At 42.0% G+C, this 23,069-nt stretch overlaps 1 protein-coding gene across 2 annotated transcripts in view; it reads left to right on the forward strand.

The window, feature by feature from the left end:
• Positions 1-23,069, forward strand: part of igsf11 (immunoglobulin superfamily member 11) — a 69,442-nt gene that overhangs the window by 11,034 nt on the left and 35,339 nt on the right. The window contains exon 2 of one of the 2 annotated variants that reach the window (XM_086125865.1): positions 7,176-7,205. The exons of the other annotated variant lie outside the window; for it this stretch is intronic. Coding sequence (XP_085981991.1) covers positions 7,176-7,205 — 30 coding nt within the window. The remainder of the gene's footprint in view (positions 1-7,175; positions 7,206-23,069) is intronic. 2 annotated transcript variants of the gene reach the window in all.

Consider the following 23,069-nt stretch of genomic DNA (forward strand, 5'->3'; position numbering starts at 1 on the left):
GGGTGTGTGTGTTTCAATTACTGTACGGCAGTGCCAGCGGGTTTGACTTATATGGACATTCATATACTTTAGGGAGGAAAAGGTGCTATGCCGGTCATGCATTCACTCACATTCATAAGCATTTGAATGCATTATGTTTGGTGTCGGCACGGCCCTGCCAAACAAGCGGGCCTTGTTCTTTCTGCCAGGGACTTGAGCAGGCAGCAGCGGCCAGGGCTCAATGTGGTATTGCTCGACATCGGCACAATTTACCCCGAGTTCAACTCTGGGGACACTGCTGTTGGCCTCGTAAGAATTCTGTCCATCTGCACTGGCATTTCAACAAGAGTCGGATTCTCAGGAATGGAAATGAGTGACTTCTTGCTTGATGCTTGTTATACAGCAGATGAATCTAACTACAACGTCATGAGAAATACAAGTGTCGCTTCTTAAGCGACATCTTCAGATTGTATTGAAAGGTCAGTTTGCGGTGTCAAAACAGCTAGCAAGATTTGAAGGTCGTCTCACTTCACCACTCGAATCTCTGATCAAAGCCACGCTCCGCACTGACGTGCAGAAACTTGAATATCAAACATGCTCATTCATAATGGCATGCAATTATGAAAGTGCATAGCCATTATAAATAGGCACAGAGAACGCATATCCAACCTCAACAAAAGAGCAGCGCTATAAACTGCTATAATGGTAGCATGCCCTTGTCATAATTGAGTTTTGCTTTAAAAATATTATGGGTTTTTTTTTACCCAGCACAAATCTTGTGCAAAGTGCAGTCTAACTGTGCGCGGAACAAGTTTTCTTTTGCTGTACGCAACTAGAAATGAAATTTGCGCTTTTTTGTGGGAGTGAACACAGTCGAATTGGTCCCCGGCCAATCTGAGTAACTTCTCTCAATCTCTTTAAATTCAGTGCAGGAGGAGAGGCGCACGGTCTACAAGGCAAATAAGAAATACAAAATAATTTAATGTAATCATTGTTATTTTTTTTCACTTGCATTAGCATTGCGTGTAAATATACATTTTCTGTGTTACGACAAAAAAAAAGAAATCTGACTTTTACATTACATGATTCACTTAGCGACTAGCGACTTACCGTCAGCGTGACTTAATGTCATATACAACTACATCGGGGTGTAACATAAAATATTTATGTTAAAGTACCGTATTACAGGCATTTCTGTAAGAATAGTGAAATATTAAGTGAGAGGCACCAAAATGTACATCCTGGAGGCTACAGTAATTCTATCTACAATACGATTCAAACAGAGCCACGATTAGTGTAACACAGACTAATAAAATACTTTTCAACATAACATGGCACAATTTAGGTCACATACTGCTTTCCAAAGATGATCTAAAGACTAACTAATGACTTATCCCAAAAGCGGATGCTCACAACTGTTAACGCCTACAGAATCAGGTGGCATTTGCCTTTTGCATCATCACCAGCATCACCATCATGCCACTTCATTCTATTTTGCAAGCTCTCGACATCAGAGTTGCTTCTTCCGATGCTGTTGAGCTATTGATCGAAGTGACAGAGACTAATACTGTGATACACAGCTAATGTTGAAGAGGTCAGCCATGTGCTTGTACCACTCATCTCACCGGGACCAATTTGGAGCGCCTCATAGTATGACTCCCAATGCTACCGCACGCTGCACGTCGTATTTTAAGCATGCGGATGTGTGTGTGGAATCTGAATGCAAAGGAGTTTAGGTATGTGCTTAAGCTAGCATTAATAAGTATCATTCTGTATAACTTCATATGTTGTGGAAGAAATGCAGAGGTGTAACACAATAATACATTTTAAAAATTATGAAACACTTTCTAGAATTTTAAAAGAAAACATCACAATGACCTCTATGATAGACTGACAATGTCATTTACAAAAAAAATAAAAAAAACTCTGAATGATCACGCAATCATTATTTTTTGGGGCACCCGTATCCCCTTGACTTTGACATTCAGTGTTTTGCACCTAAACAGTATATATGTTTATTCAGGTGCAGATTAATTTTATATGAGCAATATTAAAAGGCCTGATCATCAAAGATTAATAGTCTTTGTGTTTTAAAGTAGGCTAGAACTCATGAGGATTATGAGCTGGAATGTAAAACAAAGAAATCATTCTCCATGAAAAAAAAAAAAAGAAAAAAGAAATAAAATAAAGACACCAGACAATGAGTTGTGGCTCGAATGACAGAAAGGTTAAATGATGAAAAATGGGCATTCATCCATCCATTATTATCCTAAGTAGGGTCGTGCGGCGTGCTGGAGCCTATCCCAGCTCTCTTCGGGCAGTAGGCGGGGGACACCCTGAACCGGTTGCCAGCCAATCGCAGGGCACACGTAGATGAACAACCATCCCCGCTCACAATCACACCAAGTCAACTGCCATGCATGATTTTGGAATGTGGGGGTAAACCGGAGTACCCGGAGAAAACCCACGCAAAATGGGGAAAATGTGCAAATTCCACACAGGAAGCCCGGAGCCGGAATGGAACCCTGCACCTCTGCACTGTGAGGCCGAGGTGCTAACCAGTCGACACCCGCGGCGCCCTGAAAAATGATCAATATAATAAATTCACGACGGGCAGTTGTTTGTGTTTGTATTTGCTTTCGCAATTCTCAAGGACACAGTGTGTCTGCGTGTTTTGTGTGTCTTTGTTTGGATGTTACATCCACCTGAGCGGGCACACAGTCTCACTCAGAGGCATTTACACCTAAACAATCACACAAACTTGGAATTGATGCCTGGCGCGAAACAAAGAACATCATTTTGACTCGAGTGGTTGAGAATCAGGTGTGACCACCGCGGGTCACGAAACCATGTGTGAACGCACGCCAACGACGCGCTGATAACATTGCGGCACCATTATTTTTTTTTAAAGGCACACTCCACCTCCTGAGGGACTGTATTCTTTTGGCATGCTCCATCTCCAACTTAGCAGCTCACTACCCGGTGATTATCCTTTCGCTGAAAAGTGTAGTTGTGCCTCTGGGAAGAATATCTCTGTTCTCCTTGAAGCTGCATTTCTTGTACGTCCACTGAGCATTTTGTCTTTTGAAGCAGAACAAAACACAGGCAACGCTGTGAGCTGTGAGCCAGAAAAAAAAAACAAAAAAACCGAGCCAAACTGTATGACACACTCAGAAAAAACCCCAACAACAAAAAACATGTTCAAGTGCACTCCTTCGAGTTTTGTGTGAAGTTCATCAACAAAAGTTCTCTTAGCCTATGACAGTGGGACAAGTCAGCAGAACCAATCAGCCAATTAGGACCAGGGGAAGGCAACGAAAGCTGATAGAGAAGTGGTGTCTGTCCGCTGAATTCCAAAGGATATCAAGTGCGGGTTCACTTCAGCATGATTAGTAGCTTGTGACCAGTTTGTTTTAATCTGTCGATGATCTGTCTATATTGCATATGCATTTCAGGCCATATGAGCCTCCACAATAGTCCGCTGGCTGTCGTTGGCAATGATTTTCCTCATTTAATTATCAATACACCACTGCTTGTGTTTTATAACTTGCTTATTTGTGTTGGTTGGGCCGACGTGGACGTGGATATGCTTTGTTTTGTTTTGTTTTTTGGGGGGTTTTGTGATGGCATCCTGGTTGTGTATATGATTTGTCCGTTAATGCTATGCTCGCTTTGGTCGATAGTGGGCTTGGCATGATTCCGACCTGAAGATGGCCAATTCCATGCAGTGTTTCATTTTATGTTGCCAGTTGTGCTGTATCGCTTGAGCTGTGCAGTTAAAGCCACACATTGTTGTTGTTTTTTAAATTTTAGGCTACCATGTGTACTAAATGGAACCACTTAATACATTTTTATGACTGCGATTGGCTGGCAACCAGTTCAGGATGTACCCCGCCTGCTAAGTTGGATGGATGGATTCATTGTATTATCCTACATCCGGTGATAATTACAGTTTTTTTATTGGACACCATTCAAAGCAGACACAAACAGAGGCACTCAACGAGAAATGTTTGAGGGAAGGGGTATAAAAATGGTATTTCATGAAATGAAATGCTCACCTATAAGGAGATGTTTGGCATGATTTGTTGATTTAATGGATTTATTATTGTTATGATTAGTCTTCATATTGCATTTTGTTTTAAATGTAAAGCCAACAGGGGACCTGCTTTTTCTCCATCGACTCCTGAGGGAAATATGCGGTTCCTGGCTCAACAGATCTTGCATAACATTATTGGCGGACGGAGAATTTTTTTGGTTGATGGTTTTGCTTTAGCTGTCTTGTTTGTTGTTCTCAAATATAATACATAAGAAATACTTTTAGTCTATATTTGTTTCTTTGGATTTTTCTTTGAATAAATACACGTTTCCATTTGCACGCAGTGGTGGTGGAATGCACACCATTTTGAGGGATGGGAAGAAGTGGGGCGATACAGGAGTAAGTGTGGATATGTTTATTTGCTGTCACCGTGGAAACTGGCATGAGGGAATGTCAGGAATTTGGCAGTTGCAACCATTTTGAGTGGACTTAATAGCTCAAAATTGTCTGCAAAGTGTTTCCGAGGCTATATTATACTCAACCTGCGTAACGGGGGTTGACATTTCACACAACTGCTCTGTTTTTTTTTAACCTGATTGCCATCATTTTGTGTGAGAACAGATGTACATTAATGAACCATCACCGCGCTTGTTAATGTCAATCCCGTTAATGCTGATTTGTACCGTTGGGTTATATTTGGCACGGCTAACAGGGATTTTTTCTTTCCCTTTGCGCCGTAACAGTCGTGAAGCTCACCATATTAGCTCATTACATACTGAACATTGGCAATTCTTTTAAATGTAGCGCGTGCCGGGCCCTGTTTGCCGTTCTATTCCCAAGAGCTTTTGCTCCACCTGCCAGCTGGCAGCCCTTTTACAAGCGAGGTCAGGTGCATTGATGCCGAACCGATGGAGAAATGATTGCTCCTGTCTGTATCTAACTGTGGAACACTTACGCCTTTCGTAGCAGGTAGTGTGAGGAATCGACAAACGATGGCAGCATGAAAAGCAGGTTTTGCCAGGCAAAAGATCTGCCTCAAACCTCTGCCACGTCACCACTCAGCCAGAAAATATACTGTAGAGGGTGATCACTTACCGTATTTTCCGCACTCTAAGGCGCATTTAAAGCATTCCATTTTCTCAAAAGCCGACGGTGCGCCTTATAATCCGATGCGCCTTATATATGGATCAATATTCTGATTTCTTGGACGTAGTATTTTAAATTATTTGTAAAGCGCTTTGTTGCAGTTGCAGCGGTTGTGAAAGCTTGATGCAAAAAACAGCTGTATTGTATTGTATTCCCTTTATCGTAGCTCCATCTAGTGGATGCAAATGGAACCGCAGCCAGTATTGTAGCATCTATTCTATGTGCCATATAATGAGGTGCGCCCTATATATGAAAACAGATTTAAAATAGTCTATTCATTGAAGGTGTACCTTACAGTCCGAAGCACCTTATAGTGCGGAAAATACGGTAAGTCTGCTGCGGCGTCTGAAAGACTTTGTGAATAGAATTCACTGAATTGCCATTTAAAACCGGTGTTTATTCTAGTCACCTCAACGAGGCATCACTTGTGTCTGATCACGTGTAATGCAAATAACTCCAGTCAGGTAAATGACGGCAGCACGGCGAATGAGTGGTTTGCATGTGCGTGTCACAGCGCTGAAGTTCGGGATTTGAATCTTGTCGGCAACCCTGCTGTGTGGCGTTTTACCCGTTTTCTCCTTGAGTGGGATAGCTTGTACTTTTTTCCCCCAGGGCTATCATATCCTGATTGCTTGCCATTACAAAGTGAAGGGTAGCCATCCATGTCCCTTATCGTACAATCATGACCAAATGAAGTATGTTGATGTTTTTTCCACAAATAGTGGGCGATTTTTTTACATTTAAATATTACAATAAAACAAATTGAATTATTTAATTTGTTTTCTGTGTACTGCCGATACTAGTTACCGACCAGTCACTGGCACCCGCTTGTGGCCGTTGTACTGTCAGGAAGTCAATGGCATGTATGGCTGACAGAGAATAAGCGAATTAGAAAATGGATGGATGTTCACACATCAGTGGTAGTGCATCTAGCGTGTATTTAGCTCTTCTCAGATTTCATTGAGAAAGAAAGAATGAATAAAAGAAAGAAGGTAAGAAAGCAAGAAAGGAAGGGTTATTTTATCCAGAGTCATTAGGAACCGGCTGAGTGTGACAGTGTTCGTTAACCCAAAGCTTTTTAAACAATGCTTATTCTACAAAACACGGTGGATTGCAGTCAGAGTCCTCTGATGGTTAAAACAAAGCCCGGTGAGGGAAATATGATTTACAATTGCAACAATACAATTCCTGGTTAGGCATTCATGCACAATAATTACTCTCTAGTGATTGCCAGCAAAGGATTGGATTAGCTTTCCCCCTGTCAGGACAGAAAACCCGTCAATACCATACATAAACACACAATACAATACAATACAATACATGCTGATTTATATAGCGCTTTCACAACACAACTGTTTCCATCACTTCAGAGGACATTACATTGACTTTCCCATGGGAATTCATTCTAAACTTTAATGTGATACAGTATTGAATAAAACAACAAATGTGATGACTGGTAAGCTACATGCTGGTTACCAACGGTAACGTCATCCGAAAATGTCAAGATTTAAACGTGTATGTATTCATTTTCTGTGCACTTGCATGTTAACTGCCCGAAAAGGTCTGACTCCATAAACATACCTGACAACAGCACAAACAGCAATACTCGGGCTTGAAAAATGAGCAATTACATACAACAAGGTACAAAAAAAGTCGCGAGTGACACGGCTCAATTGGCAATTACAGAAGAGCAATGCTAAAAGGCTGCTGACAGGATCCGAGCATGTGCGAGTTTCACAGGGCAGCAGTTCATGTTGTTGATGGCTCTCCTGTTCATTTATATGCACATGCAGTATTCACACACTACACTCCATCCTCTAATGCATACTGAGAGGTTCTCCTAAATTTGTATTTCTTCCATAATTAAGGTCACCAAATACAAACACGCCACACGAAACCCAAAGTAATCAAATAATTATTGATATATGTATTCATCTTTCACAGTGTCAATAAGAACTGTAGCATTTTAGCATTTAGCATGTCAGTGATATTATTTTATCCTTTCATTTCACAGGTTCAAGGTTTGACAAACTCACCGGAAAAGGTAAAAGACACACACAGTGCACACACAAAGCTCACCATTGTGTTGCCTTCTTTTAGTTTTCTGCTTTTGCATGTTGTGATTATGATAATAGTGAACCTGTAGCTCATCTTGTGGCACCTTGACGCTACTGGTTTTACGTCTGCGGCCTTCCCTCTGTAGGGCCCAAAGTATTTTAGAACATAATAATCCCCACCATCTGCTATCTCTTTTTACTTTATGTTTCGTTTGTGCTCTGTCGCTCCTCTGTTTCGCTTGCCGTTTACTTTCTCCTCCAGTTCCTCGTTTGCGATGCGTACTTCTTTCATTGTCAACCCTGCCCCTTTATACAACTCCTCCACTTCATACTACTCAATCTCAACGTGACAGCTCTCATGTCCTTCTCTCCTACTCCTCTCCATCACTTTTTCTTTAGGAGGCACCCAGCATTCTGGGTGGCACCACACACATCGCTCCACATCCATTTGATCCTTCTTTCTATTTGTAACAACGCACAAACATTCTTCACAGCATATCAAATCCTAATCTTTGTTTCCAACACAGACTATATCCACTGGGGAAATCCTTTCATACACACATGCAGGCTGCACATCATTCCCAGAAAAAGTACTTATCAGGATTGACTTGCACCAGTGGGATCCTGCTGTATGGAACTGTACCTTGACAGAAATGTTCTTCTCGCATCTGGTGGATTTGTAATGTCCTTCTCAAAAGACAGTCTTTAAGTAAGTTGAACGATGTCTGATTCATTGGCACAAAACACTCCCCAAAAAGGTCAAATAAAAGGAGAGCACAAATCATGCAAAGAAATTACACGACAAAGTGTACTTCAAATGCATTCCCTTCAATAATACCGCCATAACAGGGTCTTTTTCAAAAAATATATTCAGAGAAAAGCACATACTTGAACAACTGCCGTCAATCAAAAATCGCAGGGCACGTAGATGAACAACCATCTGCGCTCACACTCACACCTAAGGACAATTTAGAAGGTTCCATTAAACTGCCATGCATGTTTTTGGAATGTGGGAGAAAACAGGAGTACCCGGAGAAAACCCACGCAGGTGTGGGGAGAGCATGCAAACTCCACACCGGAAGCCTGGAACCAGAATCGAACCTCTGTACTGTGAGGCGGAAGTGTTACCTAGTCAACCACTGTGCCGCCCTAAAATATACCGTAGACAGTAATGACGTCATCAGTTCCCTGACGTCAGCCACGTCCAGCACACAGCTGGATTAACAAAGAACGAATGGATTAGTGAGTGTGAAAATAAGTCAGACAGAAACAGACTGACAAAGCACGGTGACGCCGCTGTTTACTGATAAAGCAGGCGATGTTATACAGATAATGATTAGACGGAGATTGTCATATTTTGGCTGATAGGCTAATACCATCACAAAACCAGGAAACATGCACAGAAGGGCATACACGTGGCGGAAATGAGCTTGCCTTTCCCTGTCCCGTGCCTCATTTCTTCCCATGATTGCCAGCTGTTCCATTTATGCTAAAACTGCAGGTCTCTGCTGGTCTGAACTGCTGTCATTTGCTGCTAATAGGTATTTTTGCCATTTGCCTCAGAGTCCCACTTTGCTGCAATGTCATTACTTTACAGTTCCTTCATTCCATGGCTGCTGCAGTGGTTTTTAAAGATTCGAGTATTTGAACGTAATGACGTGCTCTATTTCTGCGATGTAATAATGTAAGGCACGGCCTGCGTTACGATCGAAATGTTCATAATTGAAATGCTGAATAGACAGCTCAGGCTAATCAGCTTAGAAATGTAGTCCACACTCAATGGATAATAAAGAGGATCGTGCCACTGAAGAGGCTATTAACACCCCTGAAATTAGACTTCACGTACTATGATCTGAGTACAATTGATGGGTAGGGAAATTAAGAAGGAGACAGAACAGCAGGAGGTGAGAAGGCGCCATAATCGTCATTTGTTCTCATTTTTCACAAGGACAGCATGAAAGAACCCGAACAAAAAATAGTGAATTGAGATTTTAAATGAACAAACTGCCGATGAAATACACGTTCTCGGAAAAGACTACTGGGATTAAATTGAAATCAAATGTATATCCTTAAAGGTTTACCGTGACATTCTCAGGGCATTGAAACGCGTTTCGTCAGTTTACGCAGGTTATTTAGAGGACAGGACAATCCATGACAAGCCATGTTATGAATGACAGAGGTATTACAATATTTAACGTAATAACAAATACCTTGGTTTAAGCTAGCACAGATCTGATTGCTCACTTCATTTAGCATTAGCATTAGCCTACTAGTTTGAGAGTGCTACAACCTAGTTGGGTTTGAATTATTTGCACTGACGGATGCCTGTTTAGCTGTCGAAGGACGAGAACCGTTGAAAAAAAAAAAAAGACCACCTGAGCACTGCAATTTGATTCGGCTTGAAATAATGACAGACGATGACGCAAATGTGCCCACGCCGCTGACAAATGATGGACTGACAAAATTTTGCAAATGGCCCACCTCTGAAAATCACCCGTGTCGCGATATGTATTTTTTTATGTCCACTTTATTGTCACACTTGGATCAAAGGCTTACTGTATCTAGAAATAGTTTCCGGTGGTTAATGCCTTTTTTTCAATTAAGCGTGAAATGCAAAAGTTGGTGAAGTGACTAAAGACATGAGTGTGTTTGAAGAAGAATCCTCGTGGCCGAAACTCTGAATACGTATTATTCACCTACACGCACACACTCACACACGACTTGCCTCTTACTTCACCCACCTTCCGCTGTAAAACAATTATTCATTCATTGAAAGGAAAATACAAGAATGGACGACTTGGTCGAGTGTTTTGGAACAGTGAACAGATGGCTCAGAATGGTAATGAGCTGGAAGAGGTGAGGGTGGCAAGTTGGACATGTTTCTGTGATTGACAAGGGGGAGAGCGGTGAGAAGGAGCAGCTGTCTTCAGATGTTGGCTTGGGCTCCGCTCCGAGTCACGGCATTCAGACACCCAGAGGAGTAACCGAATGCTCACCGTCTCAGCTCACAAACGGAGAATGTGGATCTGACAAATTGAAATATCTTTTTGGAGGTGGATTTAGTTTGTATTTCTGAATTTTGAACCACATATATTACGCTCCTCCCAGTGCAGAGGAGCAGGCTTCAATTCCGGCTCCGGCCTTCCTGTGTCGAGTTTGCATGTTCTCCCTGGGCCTGCGTGGGTTTTCTCCGGATATTCCGGTTTCCCCTCACATTCGAGAATCATGCTTGGCAGGTTAATGGAACACTCCAAATTGTCCATCGGTGTGATTGTGAGTGAGGATGGTTGTTCATTCACGTGTGCCCTGCGATTGGCTGGCAACCGGTTCAGGGTGTCCCCTGCCTACTGCCCGAAGACGGCTGGAATAGGCTCCAGTACCCCACAACCCACTTATGGAACAGCACAGTGTCAGATTAACTTCTAAACATGTCAACCCCAAATGATCAAATGCGCAAAGTCGAGAAATTTGTTGAAATCTGTGACATGGCGGTTTGTATTTAATAAAAGCTCGCCAAGATCCTTGTAGTTGATATGTGAGAGATGCTGGTTGAAACGAATACACACAGCTTGAAGCCTCATTGATCACACAGCTATTTGTTTTTGAAATGATCCAGGCCATGCTGTCGTTCTCATGCATTATTCAGAAAATATCACACTCTTCCCCATTGGAAGAAGTAACCTATCGTCTGTGTGTGTGTGTGTGTGTGTGTGTGTGTGTGTGTGTGTGTGTGTGTGTGTGTGTGTGTATGTGTGTGTGTGTGTGTGTGTGTGTGTGTGTCGTACTTTTGGACATCAGTCCAATCACTGCTGTTTTGATTTACTTGGTGGTTCAGACGTTCCTTATTATTGGCAGATACATCAGAAAAAAAGATTTGATTTGAAGCCACGCACCACCACGGAGTCTTTCAATATCATGGCGAATAAATGACATTTGAGGTGAGGTCCTTTTTGATGTTATATGCACTGCTTGCGTGCCACATAAACTCCTCTGCTCGCTCAAGAAGAACTCATTACTCAGTGTGGCAGCTATCTTGTTTCTAATTTTTTTGCAGGGTGGGTGAAGGCCACTGGATATATTTTATTTACATCTCTGTGAATAATTCAGAGAAAGTGTTCCGAGATGGAGCGAGCTAGCTAACTGTCTACCAGCTGTGACTGGTTGAGTTATTCTAATGATCCTGCTCACCCCTATATATGCATTGGTTGCATGCCTGCAGGCTTGGATTTTGGTGTGTCGACATTGAAGATCCACTTGCAGGGCCGACTGGGACTTGTAAAGGAATCTGAGATTTTGTTTTCCAATCCTACCCTCCCTTATTCAGCTCGCCCAGGTTGTACAGGGTCTGATGAAAGCGTGTGATCATGCCCAACTGCTCAAAGATGTATTGCAGCAGCAGGCTTTGTCTTCTCCTTTACACGTCTTTTATTTTTTTTAACAGCATAATCCCTCCCTCCTTGCCTTTCTCTCATGCTACCCACTCGACGCCGTTTTATACAGTCCTTATCTTGATCTTGTCATGTCAGTCATTTTGTTTTGTTCTCGGCCCCAGCTGGAGTGAAGGGCGTTTCCCTCCAGCAGGCGCACCTGTTCCACTTTTACTAATCAAGCCTGTCATGTATTTAAGGGCGGCCAATCTGCCTAAGTCACTGTTGGTCTGTTGGTCCTTGAAGTGTTGTTCTCTAGACCTCTCCATCTTGTTCATGGTCATTTTGATCTCTCAGTTCCTTGTTTTGCATTGTATGATTAAGGCTTTTTGATCTTGGTCTTATTTTTTTGTGTAAAGTGGACTCTTGTCATTTCGTTTGTATTCTCTGTGTTACTTTACATTGCCTTTTGCAAGCGTTTTTTGTCTATGCCTTGTTTTTCCATGGTTCCTTGTGACCAGCGGTTTTTGTTTGTACTTTGTCGGTGTGCTTTTCTATTTAAAAAAAAATATTTTTTGTTATCGCAGTCTGTCTGAGCCTGCAGTTCCTAAAACATGATTCGGTTTGGTTTCAAACCTAACCGATCTCGTCATCGTTTCACCGCTGACCACAGCCACTTGAACAAAAGCAGTTCCAAAACAAGTCTCAACCTTTTCCACTGAAGGTGTTTTCCTGTGTGAATGAAAAAACATCAACTGGTCTTTGTATTCAGTTGATCTCTGAAGATGTTCAAAACAAAATCCCCTTCAGAAGATTGTGCCCCAAGTCCAAATGATGAATGTTGTTGAGAAGAAAATACTTTTTTTTTTCCATCGTAGGAAGGAATTGAGTCAAAATCATCTGCGATGAAAGTGTTGAATGCCTTAGTGCACTTCTCTTGACACCTACGTCTTTGAGATGTGGGAACCAAAACTATTCCACCTGGATTTTGGCCAGCCGAACTGGGCCTCAAAGAAACTGCAGTTACACAGGCTTTCTCAAACACACACACACTCCCCATGCCTCCAAGATCCCCTCCTTACTTCCTCTGATCTTCTGAACATCAATCCCTCATCCCTCAGAGCAAAAACGAGAGGAAGGGAGATGACAAAAAATGAAATGACAGATTACCTCCTATATATAGAGTGGGTCTTATGCCTCTTCGCTTATTTATCTTCTCTCATTGCCCCCAAGCCATTGGATACACCTTGCAAATCGACCCTCTTTCTCACCGCAGTACAAAATTCAACAACTTGTCTTTGTAAATTGAACTGAACATAGTGATGGTTTCATAGAGTTTCCAAAGGCTGCAAAAAAAATCCCAAAACTACTGTTGAATGATGTCTTTTGGTACTAAATAAAGAATCTCAATCGGGAGATAATTGTGTCATTGAATCACGACAGACGGATTACCAAAATCCACAGTTGAATATCCTCTTTTCGCAACTGTCCAATTGGCTGCCAAGTGTTCATATCGACGATGCGAATCAGTGTTTTTATTGACGCGTGATGAGAAACTGAAAGATCTCGCCATTGCACAACTATGACACAAAAGGATGACACTCAACGTTTACATACCTGTCAACTTTTCGGAGCGCCAACCTGTATAAACTACCAAAAAAATCCTTATAAAGAGAAAAAAATCCTTATAACATACCAAAGCATTTTTTTATGTCAAAATAACGGCAGAAAAAACCCACGAAATTTTCAATGATATTTATTGTAGATCTCCATAATACAATGCCTGGTTAATGTCTAATCATCATTCTACTTAGTGGCATTACTGTGTTCAGAGTTGTATTCCTGCGTTACTTTTTTCACCAACTCCAAATGCTGACCCATCGGCTCGAAGTTACAGCATCCATTCATATTTACTTTGGAAATGAAAGCATTCGAGTAGACTAGCACCATTCTGGGCAAAAGCAAACGGAACTACCTGTTAGGGGGGGAAAAAACCCCCGGAAATTTTCAGAACCCGTATGAATTGTGCGATACGGTCATATACGTAAGATTCACCACAAAATCCGTATGAACTATGGCTAAACCGTATGAGTTGACAGGTATGCGTTTATTTCTGCTGGATTTCATCACTGCAGTCCCAATTGACGCAAACACTTGAAAAGTGTCTTGAACTTTACTTTGCCGTTGTCACACTTAAACCTTTTATTTTTAAGTCAGAAAATATTTTTTCTATGGTATCGTATTAAAAAAAAAATGGAACACTAACTTATGGCGAAAAGACTCCATGTTTCCGATGTAGTTTTTTTTCTGCTCTATTCCTTACATGCGTGCCTGCATATATATTTCATTTTACACCGGGATGCAAAATGGTGTGGGCAAAGGCAGGGAGAGACAAATTGAACCCACGAAGCCATTCCTTTCATGCTGAGAGGAGAAGGAGAGTTCGGTTAACAGAGTTGACATCCCACTTAATTTGATACATTACTGCATGAGGATGCCTTATTGTTGCCACATGCAGGAACTGGGCCAGCAGCAGATCCTCATGATGGACGCATGAAAGCCAATGTTGACTCCAGTTGCCCTCCCAACCATTTGGCATTGTGTTTGTCAACAAGTTGAGAAAATTTGTCGTGGAGGGTCTAACCAAATGTGAGCCATTTGCGCTCATCACAGGTGAACAAGCAAGCAGCCTGGCATGGCTTGCGTTCAAACCATTCTAATCGCAAAGTGACGAAATTCGGCGATGACTCAGTATCACGGTGGGGGGTTGGACACGACCCTCCCGGTACCAAACAAGAAATCATCTGCTGTTGCAGAGGAATATCGGTTTGTTCGAGGTTCAAAGTTAGATGTCATACATGATAGTCTCTTCATGAGACTATTTCATCCCATTAAAAAAAAAAACAGTTTGTGCTTTGTGACATATCGCATCAAACTTGAAGCACATCTCATCAAATTCTTCCACAGCTCCAATGTACACTGTTTTTGAGAGGTTTTCTTTTTTTTATTTTGACCAATATAATATTGCGCGATCCAGATTTTACAAAGTGATATATTTATGGGTGTTCAGAAAAAAAAATCCACCTGTTGCTGAACCTAACCCTTAATTCATAAATAGTACTTAATGTATAACTATCAGATCCTATCATATTGTTATTATATTCATATTATTTTGAAAACCTGATGTGCTAGAGAAGCAGAACGAGGGCAGATTCAGAATCTGTAAAATCAATTGAAAAGTGCACTTGTATCTCTGATTAAAAAAACAACAACCCAAAACCAAAAAAAAAAAAAAAAAAACCCCAACTGACTTTAATTTTTGGTGAGCCGGTTCCCATCCACAGTCAATGTTCACTGAGTAAGGCAAGAAAAGACCAACATGATGTCGCTGTTATGTTCCTGACATCTGAGCATGCTCAAGGGACAATCTGTCTGCCCGCCGTGCCGTTGAATTGCTCATACAGCGTGCATACACCAAAGACATCTGCTCAGTGACTCAACAATTTTGTCTACTACGAGTTGGCAAGTTCAAGTTCAAACTGATGGTTCCAGCCACTTTGTCTTGGTTTGTTAGCTTTCATCATTAAGATAAAGTAAGTTCAAAGTTCATCAATAAATGTGATTACAGCCCCTTAGTACATTCATGCCTAACGTATACTGTCAAATATTTTACTTTTCAAGAGTGGGTACAAAACATCGACTGTTAACTACTGCTTTTCATCATCGTGTTTATCATCCGCATTACATTTCTTTCTAAAAGGATTGCTGAATTAGTTTTAATGAAAATTGAGGTTTTGAGGTATTCTGAGGTATGCATATTCTGATACAGTATTTGGCTGAATATAATTCCGATAACATAGATTTGAATTACAGGAAGAACATTTTGACATTTTTACAATGCTTTCTCCTTTCAACCGCGATTGAAATCGCCCGATTTATTTGTTTGTTTGTTTGTTTTTTAACGTTTGAACGTTAGATCGTTGTCTTATGTTGTAATTGTGATTGTAAAGCTATTCCACTTTTCTCAACCAACCTGGTTTCCTCTGCTATTAATCATCACCTGGCCACAAGCAACTGGGTGCAGCACAAGGTGACCAACACCGCTGTAGGTAGGAAATGAGAAAGGGGAGGTCGATGGAGGCTGCAAGGCAAGGCTGAAGAAGAAAAAAAAAAAAGCAAGGGTGAAGGGCAGTAGGTTGTGTGCAGGCAGGCAGCACAAAAATTGAGACTGTGAGGGGATCCATCCACAGGACTGTCACAACGGGTGGGAAATCCTGAAGGTGAGGCATGAGGTTTGTGTGAAACCTAGACAGGTTCCCAAATCACAAGCTATTACTAGCGCCTGGTCTGGAAACTCTGCAAAACGGAGCCGCTCTTGTTGCTAGGCTCCAAATGGTTGCGTCGGAGTGACACTTTGAAATACGTCTTCTGTCTCCTCGGGGGATATGAAGTGTGATCCTTGAGTTTAGTTTGTAGGATTTGTCCTTTCAATACCCAAAGCTCGAGAAGAAGGCAATTACTTATTTGGACATGCACACACCACTGGCTCACACGCACAACCGCATCGTGATGTCAACGTGGCCTTATCAAGTCAAGTGTGGGAAAGAGAGAAGCGTCGGAGTGGAGTGTCGGTGTGCCAAAGCACCTACAGTACTCACAACTGTATGTGTATGTCCGGTATAATGAGCGCATTGGTTACGCTGGAGGCCTCTAGATTTAATTGTGAGCGCCTCAAGCATGAAGCGTCTGTGCAGCGGCACCGTAAATTGGGGTCTGCTCTTTTGCTCTATGTGGTCTCGTAAAAGACAATAACACCTCTGGATTTTTTTTTTTATTGGTGGTATTTCTTTTTTGTGAGATTCTCCCCTGTGACATGTACAGAATATAATGCAAATGATTTAAAATGACCTCATTAATCATTTGTTAGATGTATGGAGGTTGTGTATTCCAGAGCAGGAGATGACCTAACCGATGCTCGTTCTGCTCGAGTTTAACGGCCCATGTGTGTTGCAGAAGAAGAACCGCTACATTCATCACACGTGCACTCAATGTATTTGTGTTGCTTGCATCATGCCGCAAAACGAGACTTGTCCAAGCGCCATAAAGACAGGTTCAACAGCAGCGTAGTAGTTTTATTTGCTAGTATATGAAAGCGAGGCCGCGGAGGGCCAAGCCAGCCATCTATCAGGTCTCTGCGTTAACGACGGCGCTCTTGTTCAGCATTATGGCAAAGGCCAAGAGGGAGGAAAGAAAGGCAATGCATGTAATTCAGCCGCTGCCTTCACCTCCTTTCTATGCTCTAGTAAATGGCGAGGGGATGCTGTGTGGTGAAGGCTATTCTGTTTGACAAACTATTGGAATTCGAGGTCGCTGGACTTTAGTTTCTATGCAAGGGTTTGTTCTAAAGACTGATGGTCATAGTTCCATTCCATGATACCTTTTTCCATATTTGCTGGTATGTTTATCTACATCCTATCCCCTTATATCAACTTAATGTTGACCATATTACATCACAGTTACATCACGTTATTCTTGTTGACGTCTCTTTTAATTGTTAAAGGAAACTGATTGGACGTTTAAATCATAACGCTGCTGGATATAGGCATACCTGTCAACTCATACGGTTTAGCCATAGTTCATACGGATTTTGTGGTGAATCTTACGTATATGGCCGTATCGCACAAATCATACGGATTCTGAAAATTTGGTGAAAAAAGTAACGCAGGAATACAACTCTGAACACAGTAATGCCACTAAGTAGAATGATGATTAGACATTAACCAGACATTGTATTATGGAGATCTACAATAAATATCATTGAAAATTTCGTGGGGTTTTTTTCTGCCATTATTTTGACATATAAAATGCTTTGGTATGTTATAAGGATTTTTTGCTCTTTATAAGGATCTTTTTGGTAGTTTATACAGGTTGGCGCTCCGAAAAGTTGACAGGTATGTATAGGTGGGCTTTCAACCACATCTTCTGAGAGCTCAGTGATTTATATTCTGCAAAAGTCTAGATGGAGATGGAGGATTTTTTTTTTTTTGAAGAGGAAGAAGTTTTTTAAAAGAGGCGAACCACTGCTCTTGCCTTTGCCCTCCGGTGTTACTCTGGCACAGTCCAACACAGACGGCGTGTGAGCAGCCATTTTCCTGATGTCAACCGCAGATGGCCTGTGCCATGCTAGATTCTTGCCATTATTTGGAAGTGGAAAAATCCAGCAATCCGCTCAAAAGCAAAACCAAAATGTTTTGCAGGTTTTAAACCGTCAATGTCTTTTATTGTTGTATTCAGAATCAAGCGTTTTTTGTTCTGCTTTTTTTTTCTTGTAGTTTAATGTTGAATGTGTGCAGAGTTGCTTGTATGTTTTCTGTTTTTTCCACTTGGCTGTGTGCGCGTTAGGAAGAATGTGAGTAACGGAATGTGCGGTAACAAGAGGGAGACTGTGGCTCACGCTGAGATATGGCAATTGATTGATGGAAAGAATAAAGGGAGGCTCGAGGCCTTTTGTTTATATCAGTGTCAGCTTGTACAGTGGCTCCCACCACCGATCCAATTAACAACGAGTCCTGATAGCCTCCTATCCAAATTGAAGACCGTAATACACAGAAAAGGTTTTTGGGCTTATTGAGGTTGATTTCTGCCACATCGCTGGCTTTTCATTGCATGTTTGCTTGATCATAGGCCATTCGTAGAGTACTGCGCAGCAGTGTGTGTATGAGGTACTTAGCAACCACACACACGCACGCGCACACCTACATGGACACGATCACACAGTCGTCTCGCTCGCTTCGGGCATTTTTTTTCTGCTTGGCTTGCATAGCTTGTCCTCTTGTTGGCAAAATGGCTTCGGGTTGCCTTTGTGATAACTACTCGTTGCTGTCCCAACTTGTGCTGTCCATTTCTCAGATGCAGGTCGTCTGCAAATTAATACTAAAGCATATTTGGCAGCTGATGAAGTGTGGCAACAACATGCCCCTCCTCCCCCCAGTACCCCCGCACACCCACATTCATCAGACCTTGTGTAAAACCGTCCCGGCTAAAAATCACTTTTCTTGAAACAACACCGAGCAGAAGGACTGATGATGATGAGACATATCGTCTTGCCTGTACCTTGGGCTTGCTCGTATTGGATGTTCTTGGATCAAGTCCTTTTAACCCAAATACAAAAACAAAACAAATCTGAAATCCACCCAGGGGCAGAATTAGCACTTTCGATTGTGAGTTGTTATCACTTTGTATGTAATTCCGCTGCTAACAGATGCTCAAGTCTATTTGCAGCTTACTCCATATTTGTCTCCCAACTTGTTAATGCAGTGTGAAGTTTACTGTCTCAGTCTAAGGAAGTTGTTCTGTAGCTTGCAAAGGGGTAGTATGACATTAGTCAAAGTGAAAAATTGGGGATGTTACAAAGCATGAGCTGTGAATGTTTTAAAGGATCTACTTGAGCTCTGTCCTCAAGGGTCCTTGTATATTATTATTATTATTATTTGTGCTATTTGTGTGTGTGTGTGTTTGTGTGCGCCTCCGCAAACGTATGGTGTGATACAGAGAATGTGGTGGGTCATTCAACATCACATCACAACTGACCAAGTCGTTTGAAGCGCATATCTGTTCGGTGGCGACACTCAGGTTCGTAGCCGAGATTTGATCTTTCTAATATCCCGACAAATACATTTGAAAATAATTCAGCATCCTTCGATCCGGAACTGCAGCTGTTAAAATACCTCTTGAGTTATTGGACATCAGATATAGCATCTAACGCATGATGTTAGTTATTTCTGCTCCTTATATCCACTAGTAACCTTATTGCGCAACATGCATTCTGACTATAGCACTGTTACAGTGTCCTTGAGCAAGGCGCCAACCCAAACTTATTGTTTGTGTACAATCATCGTCATTTGAGCATTTTCTCTGTCGCTTCCCCAAAATATGCAGCAGACTGGAAGACATTCATTATAATTCATTCATTCATTCATTTTCCGACCCGTTTATCCTCACAAGGGTCGCGGGTGGTGCTGGAGCCTATCCCAGCTGTCTTCGGGCAGTAGGCGGGGACACCCTGAACCGGTTGCCAGCCAATCGCAGGGCTCACAGAGACAAACAACCACCGCACTCACACTCACACCTAGGAACAATTTAGAGTGTTCAAGCAGCCTGCCATGCATGTTTTAGGGCATGTGGGAGTACCTGGAGAAAACCCACACAGGCCCGGGGAGAAATTAATTACAATTGAGACTTTAAAATGAGCATTCACCTCAAGCATGTAGCCTTTATTCATCTATTAGCCGAATGCATTTGATTGTACAATTACTTGTGTGACACCTCAAAATGCGGATGCTATTTCCACACAGCAGCTGTGGCATCTGAGCGGTTATTTTCAGAGTTTTACGCGCCAGGCTGGGTAATAGAAACCAATTTAGTTTACATGTGTGGGGGATTTGCAAGAAAGAAGAGGAGAAGGTGCGAGAGGCTTCTTTGACCCCGGTGAAAGTGAGGATGAGCTCAAGTTTCCGGTGCTAGTAAGTGAAGCGGCTATTCCAAGAAACGGTTGACAGTTTCATCTTTGTCATGTTTAAATGCCAAGCCAAGTCCTGCCTGCTCTGTGTGTCTTTCAAAGACTCCGTTCTAAATCCGACCCTTCTCCCAGACGTCTCCGCATACCGCTGGATTCAAGTGTCTCAAACGCGCATCTCACATTGGGTTCCGTCTTCCGAATGATGAGGTGGATAGCGGATACGTGAATAAGTCACTCGGCGGCTACAAAATGAGGTGCACTCGCATATTTTCCGGAGCTCTTTCTAGGAGCAATTGTTTTTCACAACCTGCATGTTAATCATTTTCAAATATCTGTACAACTAGTGGAAATGAAAACCCAGCCTGTGACATTACGTAAAGTGATTTTTGAAAGCGATCCAGTTTTGTTGATGTTTTCGATTCGAAAATGTGCTCTGATGTCAAGGTGGGATCTTCGCCTTCGAGTTTGGACATCAATTCTTCTCATAGTCGCTGTATGCATCTTTGGTACTCAACCCGTATTTACCCTCTTATAACTTGTCCATTAGCTGATATCTCCAAACAGGTTCTTCATTTTATCATTCCGAGTTTAAACCTTCAATATTTGAAATTAAAAACATCCAAATTGATGTGTTCGCATCCCTGAGGCTTAACTCGGCACGTACGCTGCACGGGTAATCAAATCAAATAGAACTTAACTGTGTTTTCACTAATGAGCCAAATATGTTTAATAAAGAGCCTTTAATACGCATCATATTCCCACCAGAGAAGACGCTCATGAGTATGCGGAAGAAACCAACGAGGCAAAAATAATTAGTCTCTTCCAGTGATCACCCGGCGTGTTACTCATCTTAGATGGAACTGGGAATACATAAATGGCTTTCTTACCAGTCCGACAGCCACGCAACATGACACGCACTACATGACATGTTAATTACCAGAACAATCTATGAGTCTGCACTTAGAATCATACGCGCTATAATTCATAACCTCTCTCCAGCTATGTGATCATGCCAAAGCCTGAGCGTAACTGAACACAATCGAGTCAAAGACGACCGCATTAAAATCAGTGGTGGTCAGGTTAACAAGCAGTCAAGAGCGCTATTTTGTGAAGATGCCTTTCAAGCGCAGGATGTTGAAATGATTCTGTCAATTAATACTGCCCCCCCAGAAACGGTAACTTGTTTGCCACGCGATATCTTTCTCCCTTTCGTTCTCCTCAGTGTGATTTTTGACAGAATTGAAGAATGAAGTCAATAAGTTGAAGTCATTTGTCCTGATTTGAAACAGATTTAATATTTAAGTTGTGATTGAGGCAAGTATTGGTGATGATGACCTAACGGGATGGTGATTTATTCAGTCGACACATCTCATGCATGACTTTAAAACGTAACGGTTTTCTAAGTGTGAAAAACGTTCACCTCTGTGAAACGCGAAAAACGCTCTTACTGCCTTGGAACGTCAGTCGTCTTCTCACGTCGTCTGCTCTTAGCATTCTCGTGTTGAGCCCCGATGAAAAAACATAACGTGCAGGAAACCGATGTCTTCGAAGGGTACGCCGAAGTCCCGTGCCAGATGCTAACATCGTGCATGCCGTCATGACTGAACAGTGGTCATTAAAAATCGGTAAAAGTACTCCAAAATGAAGATTGTCCGATAATTTTAGTGTCTCGGGCCGATAACTTTGTGTCTTCGATGCTGGTGCTTATATGACATCAGTGTATGAACTCATCCGTCAACTTTTACATCCTAAGTAGGGTGGTCGTGTTGCCATGACAACAAGGTGCGAATTGGAGTCCTATGGACGAAATACCGGGAGTGACATTGATGAATAAACAATTATGAAGCTGTACTTGACTTGTGCTGCACTAGGAGCTCATTTTCTATGCTTCGGTCGGTATTTTGTATGTCTGCATGTGTATCTCACTCGGTGAGGTAGCAGACATTATGCGCATCACGTCACTACCAATTAAGCCCCTGCTTACTGAAACCCCGTTAAGTGTAATTTTTCACAGGCTGTCGTGTGAAATCGCCAGGATTGGATAGAAATGACATCAGCTTTGTATTCAGAAACCGCATGAATCAAAGTCGTATATTTTTTCCTTTAAAGCATTTTCTTGCAGTTGTTCACCTAATGAAGGAATGTCTGATCATTTTAGCGCGCGGAAAGTACCGTCCACGCAAATCGGAGCGATAACATAAACAAAATTCAGGCCTTTTTTTTTTTTTGGGCCACCAATGCAGCGCCGTGTGTATTGTAATCAAAGAAATTTGGAAAAAGAGAAAACTGCTACCTGTTTTTTTTTTTCTGTCTTTCAGTCAGTTGATGTTGAAAAGAACACCTGCTCCAGTGTCAACAGTGTATAATTACAGTACGTGGAAACTAAGCTAAGTCCCTCCCTCAAGAGTGTGTATTTAGAATGTCTAAGTGTTTATCTCCAGGCAGACATCTAATAGCTTCTTACTTAGCATGTGTTATCCTCGGCCTTTGCGGTTCTTGTGGGGAGCTGTCATGGGACGCGTTGGGAGCGATGCATCAATTAAACCTCAGCCCTGAGTTGAAAATGATCCCCGACTTAAGGTCTGAATCACAGCCACTCAGGGGATGCAGACTACTGTATGGGGGAAGTGAGTGAGTGAGTGATGTGGAGATGTGCAGGCCCCCTCGCTGCCCATCTTTAAAACCCGCCTCAAAACTCACTTGTATTCTTTGGCATTTGACTCAGCATGACTCAGATCTGATCTTAGTTTTACTATTTGGTGCCTTCTACCATCTTTGTTACTGATTTATTGCTTTATAGTTGCTCCATGTACAGCACTGTGTATGCAGAGATGGCTGTTTGAAAGTGCTCTATAAATACAGTTGAGTTGAGTTGATATAACCGCAGTCAAAATTGTTAGATTGGCCCGCGTGTATCTTGACTTCAAGTCAGCATTCCGCCCTGTGGACCTTTCTTGGATCTGTCT

Source organism: Hippocampus guttulatus, chromosome 12 (genome assembly GCF_054856545.1).
Source record: "Hippocampus guttulatus isolate MCC_2025c chromosome 12, RoL_Hgut_1.0, whole genome shotgun sequence".
In the NCBI taxonomy this organism is placed as follows: domain Eukaryota; kingdom Metazoa; phylum Chordata; class Actinopteri; order Syngnathiformes; family Syngnathidae; genus Hippocampus; species Hippocampus guttulatus.